Here is a 15,854-nt window from a genome sequence, read left to right as displayed (position 1 = left end):
TGTTTTCTTTCCAATGGATTTGTAGAGCATACATTGTAAGGAAATTATAATGAAAGGGATATTTGATATTTTAACATCTGCACTTGAAACTTGACTATTTAGAGTTTCATTTTTCTAGCTGCAGAAGGAACCTATTGCCCAACAATATCAGCAAATGGGATTAGCCAATGTTGTTTTGCTGTAACATAATTTGTTGAACAGTAATGGTAATAAGTAGTGCATATTTGGGGGGGGGGTGAGGAGGTAAGGGGGGAGAAGTGTCTGTATACAACAGAATCGTAACTCCTCTGTCAGAGTGTACAATCTAAATAAGGAAAAGATAAAGAGCAAGAAGATAAATGGTGTTGCATAACGGCGAAGCATCTTTCTTAATTTAACACAACACTTAACAATATTTGTGATTTTTTACAGTGTTTTTGTATTAAGTATTTGATATTAAGTAAAGTAGAAATAAGCATAATCTTTGTAAATTCAAGTTCTTTTTTTCTCGTATGTTCTGTCTAGATGATGGTAGTGGCATGTCACAGTTATGCTACACAGAAACAAATGATGAAATCAGACACATACTTAATATACTTCCATAAAGCTTGCCAGTATAGTGTTTTTTTTTTTTCTCTCTCTCTCTCTTTTTTTTTTTTTTTTCCTTTTTTTCAGTAATAGACCAGAAAATGATTAAACATATTGTCATTTGTTTGGTGCTATCTGATTATGTGATATACAGCAATAGCAGATGAGTTTTGATGAGTTTTATGATAAAATATTAATGCACATACTAAAGTTCTGTTGTACATAACCTCTTTTCTTCTCATCAGCCACATTCTGTTAATAATGGGGCTGCCATTTTTATTTGAAATCAAACCAAACCAGGATGACCTTTGTAGTGTAGTGAGAGAAGCAGGCACTTGATCTATCTTCCTATTGCTTGTCTGTGCACCCTGCCAGCAGCACTGGAAAAATCCCACTCTTTACATGTAAGGACCACTTCAGCATAATAGGTACAAAACATTTCATTCTTGCTGTGACAAGAACTGCAATTATCAGAAAGGGATTGGGAATTATAAGGACTGGACATGAGGACTCTTCAAAGCAGATTAGTAATGTGGGTGGCAATCAAAGAAATTATTTAGTACTTGTGGTATTTTGTAATTAACCTGAGCAGAAGTTGTTTTAAGTGAGAGAGAGGAGGTATTCATGTCTTGTAAATTCCAGAAAATAATATGAAATGAAGATCTGGCAAACAAGAAGTTGCTTTATTACTTCCCTCTCCATAAGGTTTGGATCAGATTTTCTTCGTATTGCCATAGTCACCACAGAAACAATTATCCACAGCTCTAACTATTCTGTAACTTTCTTATTAGTGTGCTAACTCAATGCGTAGTAGAGAAGCCAAAAACCAGAACAAACCTCCAAAGGCTATGTCTCTGCTGCTTATGCCAAGGTACGCATCACTGACCTTATCTTTGATGTAAATTTGCAGCAGTTACACTGAACCTCAATGGCAGTTTGCTGCTCTGCATGGCTGGGATAGGGGTTGCTCTCCCCAGCCCCTGACCCCACTAACTGTGTTTTGCAGATCTGCTTGGAAATTGTTTTCTACTTTCTCTATCAATATAGTCTACTACTGCAGGTTCCTCCTATAATGTAACTATTTATTTACTGAAGTAAACAGACCTCTTGAATTTCACCTTCAGCCTTTAATTAATGCTTCTAAGTCACACTTCTCTTGCATTAAAAACAGCAAAAGTAACTAACTACCCCCAAGAGAAACGTGTGCCACAGATGCAGAGGGATCTGAACTGAGTGCACAGTAGAGTGGCAGGACCACAAGCAGTGAAAAAACAGCACCATGGTGCTGGTGTACTGGGTCTGGCTGGGATGCTAACTTTCCCTGCAGTGGCCCATACAGTGTTGTGCTCTGCACTTGTAGCTAGAATTTATTATTATATTATTATTATTTATGTTATTATTTTTTTTCCCTTTAACTAAATTATCCTTATCTCAACCCATGAGTTGTTCTTTACTTTACTTCTTTCCCTCCTCATCTAAGGAGGGGGAGTGAGAGAGCAGTTGTGGTGTTTAGCTGCCTAGCACAGTAAAACCACCACAGCTGGATACAGCAGATGAACAAATAAGTCTTTGATACCTCAACTAAGAATGGTTAAAAGCTAAATTCTCATTTAGTCACTCAGCAGTTCCAGAAGTGTAAGCACATTACAGACCTAGCAGTCACTGTCTTTCTGTATGTGAAGTATTCCAAGCAGTTAAATTGCATCTCTGTTTTCTGAGTGTTTTGAATGTGGGTGTGTCTTGGGTGCATCTTGGGATGCCTGTGCTTGCATCCCAAGAGACAGAACTGCTCAGTGAACTTGAATTGACTAACACAACATAAAATCCTTGTGAAAATGAAGCTGTCTGGTGTGTATGCATATTTAAATAGGTCAAGTAAGTCTGGATTTGACTTCTTGGTTTTGTCACAATGTTCATTTTACCAGATTGCAGAGAAGCAGTGTTTCTGTTTTGCTACATATAACCTGACATTTAACCAGAAATGGATTTTCAAAAGCAGATAATAGTGCTAAAAACATGAGCTAATGGTCTTATAAGGACAAAAATGTATTAGCTGTTACTTAAAAATAAATAAATAAAAATACATAATATTGCATTTTGGCACACTTTGAAACAATTACCTTCTTCAAAAGTACTAGAAATACCTCAGTTACAGAGTTCATAGACAATCTTCTTCCCTGCCTTCCTTTCTCTCTGCCTTTCTCTTGGTATGATTAATAGTACAAATACTATATCTGAAAACAGAATAGTACCTAAATCTTGAAGACATCTTAAAGAGTTTATATAAACATTTGCAAAGTCCAGCAAATAAAATGTGTATCTCACTGCAAACTTCAGCTCTAAACTCTGCACCTTCACCTTTGCTCTCCATGTGCCTTTAGTTCCATAGAACCTTAACTTTATGGTTCTATGGATCCTTGTGGGAAGGGACCCACAAGGATCATCAAGTCCAACACCTGGTTCCACATAAGACCGCACAAAACCAAATGTTATGTTTTTTGTTGATTTTTTTTTTTTTTTTGACTGTAAGGCAACCAGAAAGCATTTCTTCAAACTGTGAAAAAAACATTTTGATGAAATTCAGCTTTAACTACAAAGTAAGCAGCCATCTATATTAATGTGTACCACTAGACTGTGTAATTTTGAATAGTTTGAACAGCCTCAGCAAGACTTATATGCTATTGTGAACACTGTAGTCATCACTTTATCATTTAAGTATATTTTTAATTGTAAAAAGTAGATACAATTTTTTTACCCTCTGTTTAAAATACATACAAAACAGCACTAATGTCCCAAAGGATTCAAATTTATTTATGTGTGTAAGGGATTTTTTTTTTTGACAATATTGTTATTGGCTTTCTTTATATAATTAGCAAATTGAATAAAAAATGTGGTTCAGATCAAAGCCATGGAAAACAGAGAAAAAATAATCATTTTTAATGTTTTGACTTGTATGACATATACAGAAACAAGAATGAGCTAGAACCCCTAATTTTTGTATTTCTTTTGTGCCAATGTAGTGTTTACTTAAAAGGATATGAAAAAAATGTTATCCATAAATATTAAGTTAAAATATTCCTTTAATTTTAATTAAAATCTTTACTTAGTATGGGATGCCGTGTGAGCAGAAATCATTTAACTTGGAGCAACTAATAATTAAAAGGCAATCAAGTATTCATTTCTAACCTACAAGGTTCATAGCAACTACTCTCTCTAGTAGCAGGGTTCAACTGATTTGTTGCTATTATTTATTAGTGACACCATTATTTATTAGCGGTATAAGCTAACGATGGGCTATCTCCTGCTATTTATTATGTCTTGTACCTCCAGATGGAAAAAGTCAATTGGAGTCTGAAGAAACCTCCACCATCAATATTAAAACATCTTTTTTATTCTCTCATTCTTGGAGCAGCATCTGCAGCACATTTACTTCAGATGTAGCCAACAGCTCATAGGGGGAGCAGGGGAGAGAAAACTGCTCACCCACCTCACATCATAGGAACTCTCAGCTGAAAGACTTATACAACTTCTTAGTAATCACCATCATTATCAATATAATTATTTTATCAAGACAGGCCCTTCAACCTTCTGCTTAAGCAAAAGTTGTTTCTTTTAATGTAGTCATATTATGTTAAAGAGTATTTCAGAAAGAGTATTTCAGAAATATCTGAAGAGAAAAAGCATTCTGATTCAGGGGGTTGTTTTGTTTTTCACTGTAAAAAGTGGAGGATACTGTCACTTCTTCAAAACTTTGCTTTGACCTTTGGATTTGTCCAGACTTTGAATTAGAATGAAACTTAATGGATTGTGGGTAGTGTTTTGAAACCAGCGGACAAGTGGGAAATGTGTCTATTAAGCTAAATATGTCAGTTCTCTTCAGATCTGTTGGTATTGTGTAGTCAACGTCCAACACTCTTAGAATTATTGCTTCCAGATTAATGCAAATTCATCACACATTGCATTTGTGCTTAAATGTGGTTTAAATTGTCACATAAATGTTGGTGAAATCTTAAAATACGGAGGCCATATAGGCTCGGAGTGATTTTTTACTAATAAAATCTTTTTAACCAAAAAAATCCAAGTCTAACACATGGTCTCCAAAAAGATATACAGGCTGTTCTTGGGGATCTTTTTCTTTTTTTTCTTTTTTTTTTTTTTTTTTTTTTTTTTTTTTTTAACTAAAGGATATTCAGCATGTGTTTCCAAAGCCTCTGTTGGAGTGCCAAGGAAAATAAAAAGTAGTGGTTAATTCTCTGCCTATTGTGGTGGTAGTAGTGGGTTTTGTTTGTTTGTTTTTCCTCTTTATTAGAGGGGTTTGAATTTATTCATCTATCTATCTTTCTATCTATTTATTTTCCCAGTGCTGTAATATTACAAGTTTGTCTTTGTTTGGTTTGGTCTTAGTAGTTATTAGGGTATCTGAATAGTATACCTAGGACACTGTTTATGTGTTCAGTTGTATGCTTTTTTCTAATCCTACAGGGGTATATACAGTCTCCATGGTGAGCATTAATAGCTTGGGGATGCTTGTACTTTAAGGATCTTCTTCATGCTGCTTACATTAACAGTTATGAGCTTAGAGAAATATTTAGCATTCATTTAAATTAGCATTAGGTATTAGACAAGTTACTGTATTTGTAATCATTATGAATCAATATTTATAGAAAAAGATTGTTACATAGGGACGAAAATCTCAAATATTTTATGGTGCTGCATTTTTAGCTGTTTTAAGAACTTTCATTTAGAAAGCATTGGAAGTAACAAGAATGCACAGATTAGCCATTCCTTAGTTTTTGTCAGTATTCAGCCATTGTTCAGTTTTATTTTCTGCTTTTAGAGAGAAAAACAGCAGTAAGCAGCAGCTTCTAAACTGTTATTTTAGAATGTATGTGTTATTCAGAGGACACACCAAAGTCTCGTAGCTCCAGTGTTCTGTGGATGCTGTATATTAAACAAAAGAGGTTCACTGTGAAGGAGTATTACTGAAGCACGTACTCAGGGGTTACACTTCAATTCTCTTGTCTCTTTTACACAGAGGCCTTTGCACTTATGTGTACATGTAAACATTGAATGCTGATTAGCAGTTTGTCTTTTAAATTTTCTGTTTTGTGATGATAAATTTAAAAAAATGTGTATACAGAAATCATGGATCAAATGTACATTTACCATGTCCAGAGTCATCCTTTTTATTTATTTTTTTCTTTTATTTTCTCACCCAATAGATTAAAAATTAAGGTCTTCAATCTTTATGTTTCTAAAAATATAATTCATAATTCCATGAATTCAGAATAAAATAGACTGAAACCAAATAATAAAGTAGTTGTACAGTCTGCTTATCATAGTCTTATTCTAGCCATTTTGAGAGATAGGATATGCTGTAGATTATTATGTTCTCAAAGTGAAAGTGAGCATTACTGCATTACTTGCATGAGCTTAAATAGTCACAGAAACTGTATCTATGCTGTAAAACTGAAATTTAAAGAGCAGATAAAAAAACTTAACATCAGTTTGATGATAAAGAAAAAATTACTGATTTCCCATTAACTTGCGGCTTTCATTGTGAGTCATATGAATTATCATTATTTTTTAACATTTATTTTGTTATGTAGTTGACATTCCTTTCTCTGGTACTTAAAATACCTTTTTTTTTTAATTTATTTTAGTTTTTTTTTGAGTAGATGTTCAGGGCAAACAGTACCAGATTAACTTGCTGCTTTTGGAATCTGTTCTTGAAGACCGCTAAACACTGCTGCCCATAGAGATTGCATAGTAAAGACTCACTTTGGAAAAAAAAAAAAAAAAAAAAAAAGTTTTGCATGTGTACTTAGTTACATTGAACATTGATTTTTGTCAACAAAGGACTAACTACTCTGCAAGATATAACGACTTAAGATGATGGGAAGGTTAGGTATGACAGCTTGTCTTAGAGAATTCTGTAGTAATTATAGCAAGTAACTGATTTCTTTTTGGAAGACTAGAGAGGGAGTCAGAAGATACTAGGAGCTACTGATATAGCATGTTTCCAATTCTTTACATATAGGCAAGCATGTCTTCTTTCTGGTGGACTGGATTGCAGTTCTATTAATTATGAGTTCTAATAGTTTGTCTTGAACTTAATTTTTGTACATACAGTGAAAAATTATCCATGTCAAACTTTGCAAGTTTTTGGAATTGATACAAAAATACCAGAATGAAGACTTCTTTATTATACTTCTTTTCATTAAAAAATATGACTACATTTTGTTCATTTTGCCAGTATGCTGTTTAGTTCAAAGAAAGCAAAAAAAACTTGTGCTAGGCTCATGACCTAATGTGTCTTTTGTTGGTTTAAGGTCAAGATCCATATCTGTCTGTAATTTTCTCAAAACTTCCACCAAAATGTCATATCAAATCTCATAGCTTTACACTGCTGAATTGTAGTACTAAATAGCAATACATGGATTATAACTATTATATCTCAGAAGTAATATCAGAGCTAAGTACTGTTTCCATTTTGCATATGTAGCTTTTTTCAGAAGTGCTAGCTTGTAGAGCTGCAAGTCTTTTCAGAAATAAAATCTTACTCATAAAATCACATGAAACATTAAAGAACATACAAAGCAGTGAAAATGGATGGTTGCCTCAGAAAAAAAAAATAATTTTGAGTTCTGTGAACTTAAAATCTTATGAGTTTTTAAGGCTATATTATTTTGTTTTCTGAAAAGTAATTTGCTTCTTTATTCAAGATTTGAAGATTTGAAAACAAAACAAAACTTTTTTTTTTTTTTTTTTTTATGGTGAATTGCATGCAGCTGGTGGTTTATATATTCATTGAACATCAATACCTTACTGTCTTGTTTTCCACTGCCTTTAAAACAGAAGAAAAGAAAAACTGGTGGAACATTTAATGTAAACAGATTATAAAATCTACTATATCTAGTAGATCAAGTATACATTTTTGGATGTGTATTGCAGAATTACACAAAGACAAGTACTCCAAAAAGTGATTGTAGCTAACAAGATACTCTTTTCAAAGATAGGGTTAAAAAATAAAATAAATTGTTACTTCTAATGTCATGTTTTACTAGTTATATTCTTATAACAATATCCTGGCACCCAGTAAGAAATTGGAAGTTTTGAGTGTTGATCTAGCCAAGTTAGGATATTCACCCAGAAAAGTTCCTTACCACTTAGCGGAGTTAACAACCAGACAAAATTTGTAAATTAAAATTGAAAAATGAAAATGTTACGCCAGCCTGTGCAGCTTTTGAGAATCACGAGACATTTTATTTGATGACATTCTCAGTTACATTAAACAGGGGCTGCAGTTTAACTTCAGTGAGAAAGCAATACGTTATACTCTCTCTATATTTTTTAAGAAATTTATTTAAAAAAAAAAAACAAAAAACTGATGCGCTACAAATTGCTTGTAAAATTAGTATATTATTCCTTTCTTTCTCCCTCCCTCCCTCCTTCCTTCCTTCCTTTCTTTCTTTTTTTTTCTTTCTTCCTTCCTTCCTTCCTTCCTTCCTTCCTTCCTTCCTTCCTTTTTCTTTCTTTCTTTCTTTCTTTCTTTCTTTCTTTCTTTCTTTCTTTCTTTCTTTCTTTCTTTCTTTCTTTCTTTCTTTCTTTCTCTCTCTCTCTCTCTCTCTCTCTCTCTCTCTCTCTCTCTCTCTCTTTCTCTCTTTCTCTCTTTCTCTCTTTCTCTCTTTCTCTTTGTGTTGGGGAGTTATTACATCTTTTTGACCACCCAGAAAAAATTACATACATAGTACCAACATATCCCAACATATCCTCCATACAATGCTGGTTGCAGTGCAGAATTTCTATGAGTCTAAGTAGTGTAATATAAAATCCATAAAGTGGGTCAGACTGAGCTGACATCCTTGTTTATTCGGGAGTGTCACATAAGATCCCGCAGAGCGAGCAGGGGAGAAGGGGGCATCAAATCTGGTTAATGGCTGAGGAGCTCCTCAGGGTATAAGAAGATGACTCTCTGTACTTGCACTTGTGAATCAAATCCTGTTTTATCACTGAACAGATTCTGCAGAACTAGAGCAGCTTTTTTGTTTCTAAATATTGTCTGTACGACTCCATAGGAAGTGTGTTGTGAAATGGAGTCTATTTTTCTTTTGACTTGCAGTTTTTTACAGCATCAGTGTTAATGTCTTAGTCGGTAACTGTTATTTTTCCATCTCATTTGAATTTTTCTTTCTGGGATGAAAATGAAACAAAACAAAAGAACATAACGGTAAACAGAATCATGAACTGTGTTGGCAATTAATTTGGACAGATAAACTTTGTTGTCATGTCAGAGCCATTTTATACTATTTCTATGTTTTACAAATGGACAGGTGACAGAAAATTTCCATTGTGTACTACACAGTTGCCCAGAGGGCAGGAGATAAACTCTACAGTGATTTAAATTCAAGCATGGTTCATAGGGCCAGACTCATGTTACTCCTGAGAAAATTTTTGCATTGCCAAAAGAGCAGTTTGAATGGACACAAATTTTCTCATCACCAGGATCTGCCATTTTGTGACACATGTGATGCATAATTACAGCTATGACCTCGTATCAGGAGTGGAATATCAATTTTAATGTCTCCATTTCAAAATAATAAATACTCATTTCTGTTTCTCTAGAATCACATTGCATGGAGTACATTTATATTGTACTGTGTGGAACAGAAACAATCTTTTTGTTGCACACATGAGGCCTAAGCAAATAGGCTGTTATTTGTGACTGGTGCTACATAAATAAAGGAAATAAAATTATTAGAAGTTTTTCCTTGTGCTAAAATAACATTTAAATACTTTTCTTCTTTCTTGGAAATTTCATATTGGAAATTGTGAATTAATTGTGCATTAATTTTATTAAGCTAATGTACACTTAGTGTATTGTCCAGCTAATCTCCATGAGATATACGTACAGATAATAGTACAATAACAACATCAGCAATCTATAGGCTTTTTCCTCACATATGCAGTGTTGATTTCCGTGGTCTTAAATGGTTATAGATACTTTGAGGGGAGTACCATGGTAGAAAATAAAGGAAAGTAAACAGCGTTTTTGCTGAAATAATCCCATTGCAATAGAAACAAACCAAATGTTAGTCAACAAAATATCAGATTTTGCATTATTAGATACTGTAATATAGGCCAATCTGCTGTACAAGCTTTCAAACGTTTCTGTGTTGAGCAGCCTTACAGTTATGTCTTGCATTTCAGTCTTCCCTGCAGCTGTTTAACATCTCTTTTTTATTTCGCTACTTTCCAAGGAGTTTCTTGTGATTGCACGAACCCATTCCATAGCTCTAACTGATAGTTAAAACAAAGAAACAAACATATATTAGATTTCAGAAGAGGATCCAATAGTATATTTAGCCATATACAGACCCTAATACTGACACAAATCCACACTAAACTTGCAGAGATATGTTTGAATTTCATGCTTAGTGCACATATCTCAAATGTACCGTCCTTGTTACTTTCATTTTGAGAAGTTTTCTATGTCTTGCTTACATATGTAAAGTGAAGTGAAAATATGAATTCTTTCTCCTGTAAGCTGGCTTTCCTGCTATCCGAAGATACCGATAGAATTCAACTGTATCTAACATTTAAATCCTAATTATTTGGGAGGAGTAAATCTTGTATGGGTATAATTTTATGTTATTATTATTATTATTTTTGTAGAGAAACCAAAATGCTAAAATAGAAAATTAAATGAAACAAGGTCTTTGGCTTTGAACTACAAATAAATGAATAGTTGTTTTGGTCTTGGAGAGGAATCAGATTTTTTTTTTTCAAAGATATTTTGTCAGATTTCTTTCTGAACCATGGTTATCTACATGTTTGCTTTTTATAAGAAGAAAGAGGGCACTGATCGCTATAAAACTAAAGTATTGCATGTGAATTTTTATGGTTTTACAAATACACAACTTGTAGTTACAGTATGAAGAGTGGAATCTAGGGAGCTCTTTCATGCTATTGAGTTTTTGTTTACTTTTACCTGTGGGCACAGGAGTGAGTTGACCAGATAGAATTGCTGCCTTCAGATTTATTTTATTTTATTTTATTTTATTTTATTTTATTTTATTTTATTTTATTTTATTTTATTTTATTTTATTTTATTTTATTTTATTTTATTTTATTTTATTTTATTTTATTTATTTATTTATTTATTTTTGTGATTAACATGTGGCAGTACTTGAAAAAAAAAAAAAGTAAAAATGAAAAACTGAAAGGGGTAAGGACGATTGTGGCAAAACTGGAGGCACCCAGCCTCATGCTCTCCTTCCAGAACATCACACATGTCCCATGGGTCCCCCAAACAATGGTGCGAACATTTTGTTAGTGAAATGAAGTTAACTAGTAGCCCTTCAGCTCCTGTGATTAGTTTATGTATATCCTGTGAGAAAATACTTAGTTCCTGTGTTGTGGTTATCTGTAGTTTAAAACTAGTCATTCAACTACAAATAGTGTGAAAGGCAGTTTTCAGGAAGGCCTTTTGACTTTTATATTACAAGTTTTGGTCACCTAGTAGACACTATCAGTTGCATGTCCTACATAAAAGTGACTAAAAAAGGAATCTGGAAGACTAGAAGAGACGAGGCTTTATAAAAATGAACAAAACATAATTACAGGTGGTAGACGAGATCATTAAGTAAAATACATGAGTGAATGAATGCTTATACCTTCAAAAATAAAGCTGTTTTTCCTTTTCTCTGCAGCAAATGCTATTTCATGATTACTTTAGAGGATAACAATCTTAAGGAAAATTCATAACAGCAGATAAGGCAGTCTGAAACAGGAGGGTAGTTGCTCCTCATTACTTTAATTATGTTAAAAAATAGCCAGTAAAGTGTGTACCAAACTTAAGATTGTAGGTGTGTAATACCACTGATACAGTGACGTGTATGCAAATCTAGATTGTGTGAAAGATCAGAGCTGAAAAATACTCTGCAGCAGATTTAGATTCAGAAACTGTCATGTATAAGCTAAAGTTAAATAATTCAGTCTCCTCCTGCACTGGAAGGCAAAACATATTACTGAAGGATTACTGTTCATGTACAATGATATTGCCAAGTAAACCCTAGAGGGAAAGAAATGGAATTTCATTCTGGAGTGGTTCAAGTTGTATTTCTTCTGTATTCACTTGTTGAGCTAGCAAACTACCCATCCCATTGTTAAGTTGGCAAAGTAATAATAATAACAATAAAAGTGGTTTAAAAAATTGTGTACTTCAGATCCGGGAAGGAAGAAAACTGTTTGCAGAGGGTGCTTCTGTTCTGTGCCTTTGCAGGGACAAGCTTTTCTCACTGTATTCTCTCTGGCCATTGTGCAGGTGGTTGACCAGATCGACACACTGACATCTGACCTGCAGCTGGAGGATGAGATGACGGACAGCTCCAAAACAGACACACTTAACAGCAGCTCCAGCAGCACAACAGCTTCCAGCTTGGAGAAGGTCAAGGTGCGGGGCAGTGCTCCGCTCATCAAACCCCCTGCGCACCCCTCTGCTATCCTCACTGTGCTGCGGAAGCCAAATCCTCCCCCACCTCCACCACGACTGACGCCTGTCAAGTGTGACGAGCCTTCAAGGCTGCCTCCTTCGGCCAACCCTGTCAAGACTAATGGTACCCTGCTGAGAAATGGGCCCAACCGCATCCCAAATGGAGATACATGCTATATACCGAACAGTAATTTGGACAAAGTTGCAATGCAGCCTCTAATGCATAGACCTGAGAAAGAGCGGTGTCCTCAGCCAGGAGCAAGGGAACGGGTGCGATTTAATGAAAAAGTGCAGTACCACGGTTATTGCCCAGACTGTGATGTTCGGTATAACATTAAAAACAGGGAGGTGCACTTGCACAGTGAGCCTGCCCGTCTTGTGGGAAAGCTGCCGCATCAGTGTCCTCCTCTGCCACCTCCACCGCCTCCACTGCCTCCATTTCCCTTAGAAAATGGAGGGTTGGGGATAAGTTCCAGTAATAGCTTTCCTCCTCCAAGACCCGCGACTGTGCCTCCACAAACTGCGCCAAAACCCCAGAAGACCATCTTGAGAAAATCAACCACTACAACAGTGTGATGTATGCCACTTGAAAAAACTCTGTTTTTTCCTATATATAAACATAAATAGGTAATGAGCACTTTCTACTTGAGCAATAAAAAGACCCTATGTATTACTCCCTGTGTCCAGTGAAGTGGCATAAAAATCACATGGTAAGTACTTAGAGGAGTGCTTGTTGATTTTACTTGTAGTCACTGTAAAATATCATTATGGCAAAGGGTACTGAAAAATGCACAGGATTCAGCGCATGGGTTGTAAACTTCTATTGCAGTTTCATATCTGTGGCATGGTTTAAAAAACTGAAAAGAAAGTTCAGTTCGAAAATACAGAGTGGTGATTTGTGATAGATTTTCACTGGACTTAGTGGAATAAGTAAGTGGAATAACTTCAGGGTTTGGGGAAACTTTCTGTTTCTAGCTACTATGTTTTAAAATGTTATTTTGATGAAACAAAGTGGAGTGCTGGATAATGACTTTTGACTGAATTCTAGCAAAAGCATTTCTCTCTACCTGATTGCTTGAGCAAAGGCATTGTGTGTGGAGCTGTGCAATAGTAGGCAATCATCAGACTTACATGCAGCTTGATCTTTGGTAGGGGAGTGAAGAAGTAATTGAAAGGTATGTTGACATTTCTTTGGAAGTTATCTCACATTTTATTTCTCACTTGTTCAATGTGCTGCAACCAAGGAGGACGGAGCTTTCAAGGGAGCAGGGACTGTCTCATTCAGTTCCCCTCTATTTCCACTACTTCCACATGAAGAGTGGTAGTAATATTTTATCTCACTTACATGTATGTCCACTGTAGATTAAAGCAACACAGCACACTCCTGCATTTTTTACAAAGCTTTTTGTCTGGTGCAAATCTATTTTTGAAGGCAAAGAAAGTTTTGCCTAAGGCCTCCAGGGACATCTACTTAATTCTTGTAAAGAGCTTTGAAGTTGAAAAGCTCTGTGCAATTATGAAGCATTAACATGCAAAACAAGATATTGTTCATGTTATCACATTTTGATGGTGAACCCAATTAATATTCTTACTAGATGAAAAAAGTCCTCAGTGTTTTTAATTATATTTTGAAAGAACCTTCTTTTATTCTCACAGAGAGAATTGTTGGTACCTAAAGTTAAAACCCATCCAATCAGTGAAGAAAATCTGATGATGAATCTGTTATTTACAAAGTTGTGCTTAATTAGGATCTCAAATGGCCCAACAGCAGATGCTATATAAAAGCAGGTTTTTTTGTTGTTGTTGTTGGTTGTTTTTTTTTTTTTTATTAATATTTTTTTCAGTTGAAATGTAAAACACACTCTATGGTTTGATCCAGGTTGGCTTCTCTAGGGTATTATGACAGAAAACAGATTTTTTAAATCTGAATTTCCACTTACATGCAGTAACAGGAATTTAATTGGAAAAAAAAATCATCAAGCTGTACATGTAGTTTCCCTATATACACACACTGTAGCACATTTAGAGTATTTAAACCAAAATAATAATAATCATAACAAAAATTTTAACAGATAATTACCTTTGAAAACTTCTACAATGAGCAAAGATTGTATATTGTGCAAATATTCATGCTTTCCCTAAGTGCTCCCCACATGCTTTTCATGATGCACCACAAGTTTTGCATTGTTTGACTACATTTAATTTTATGGGGGTTATTGCCAAGTGAAGTCCTAGCACCTGTAGGAGAAGGCAGTAAGTTGTTCTATGTATGCACGAGATCTGTGCTGCCTGAGTTAAGCTTCTGTTGCATGGATTAAGCTCATGCCCTGCCTTTTACATGGAAAATCTCTTCTAAATTCATTGAAACAGTGTGGGGATGTATCTACATATCTGCATTGTATAGCTTCAGTTTTTCAAGAAAACTGACCATCATGATGATTTTATCACTGCAGAGGGGAACATATATCAATCCTTTTAAATGGTTTAATATTTTTTTCCTTCTTAAAAGAGCTGTTGTGTACAAGAAATTATTGGATAATGCAAGTCAAACCTTCCATATATAATATAAAATATTTCTCTGTCATCTTAAATTTAGGAAAATAACAGTGAATAATTGTAAGCGAGAGGGTACGCTGCATGTATCTTACCTCACTTGGCTCAGTGTTTTACAATATAAACTAATCTGTGATAGCAGTGCACAGAATTTCTCCTCTGTGTTCTGTCCGGGGCTTGTCGGAAACTCATGAATGTATTAGTATCTCCAAATAAAGATACTGTACTCTGTGGATATGCTTTGATATGCATCCAAGTTACAGTTTCATTGCAATGTTTTGTTTATAGTTCTCAGCTCTGGAAAGTGGCAGCTAACTCAGGATTGGCTTTTGTATTCTGCTAATTAAACCTAGGTATTTCATGTTCAGTTTTGTTCTCCTACATGTTCCATATCTCACTTGCTCTCCTCTTTCAGAATGTTTTCTTTTCTATTTCACCATGCCACTTTAATACCATTTCACAAACTGTGGAAAAAATGATTTATGCATTTTGATGGGTGGAAAAGTACTGTGAAGTACTGTGTATGCACCTTTTCAAATGTAATGCTGCTTTTGGCCATAAACAAAACAAAACAAACAAACAAACAAACAAACAAACAAAAATAACAACTTAGAAGTGTGAAGCTTTTTACAGCTTTTTTTTTTTTTTTTTCCAGGTAGTTTGCTAATCCAGGCTATCTTTAATGAACCAAAGTGTTCCAGGTTTTCTGTTCATCATGCTTCCAGAGATGAACCAATTCTTCTGTTTTAATGAGAACCTCTGTGACCTGTGTGTCATACTGGGAGGTAGTTTTATCAGTAGAATATTTTCACAGTATTAACATGGCAGAATAAAATCCAGTTTAAAACAGGTATGCTTGAAAGGCATTTGAAACAATTAACTTTGAGCTTTGCAGTGCTGTCTAGAAAATTAATTAAAATGGCATCAGAAAGAATGCAATACTACATTCAACCAACGGTGATTTTTACATTTAAATTAGGAATGTAATCTCTGTGAAGCATTTCTGAACACCTGTAACATAGGATGTTTCACTCCTGTGCAAAACGCAATAATCTAACCAGAATCAGACAGCAGTTCTCTGCCCTTGAAACTTAAATATAATTTCATTGAGATTGTATTTAATGTTCTGCACAGATGTTAATATGCTGTATTTCTGTACTGAACTTTATGTATTATATACTGAAGAACTGAAAGGCCATTAACAGTATTCAGAGCTTTAATGCAATATTTACCATAATTT

General features: G+C 34.6%; 1 protein-coding gene across 4 annotated transcripts in view; it reads left to right on the top strand.

Annotated features, from left to right (window-relative positions):
- The window catches only part of PRR16 (proline rich 16), a 164,514-nt gene that overhangs the window by 100,606 nt on the left and 48,054 nt on the right, over window positions 1–15,854 (top strand). For all 4 annotated transcript variants that reach the window (XM_068667000.1, XM_068666999.1, XM_068666998.1 and 1 more), the window contains one exon: window positions 11,894–12,771. In XM_068667000.1, the coding sequence (XP_068523101.1) occupies window positions 11,894–12,637 (744 nt within the window). In that variant the 3' untranslated portion in view covers window positions 12,638–12,771. The remainder of the gene's footprint in view (window positions 1–11,893; window positions 12,772–15,854) is intronic.

This window comes from Anas acuta, chromosome Z (assembly GCF_963932015.1).
Source record: "Anas acuta chromosome Z, bAnaAcu1.1, whole genome shotgun sequence".
Lineage (NCBI taxonomy): Eukaryota > Metazoa > Chordata > Aves > Anseriformes > Anatidae > Anas > Anas acuta.
This window is presented reverse-complemented; position numbering and strand designations above follow the sequence as displayed.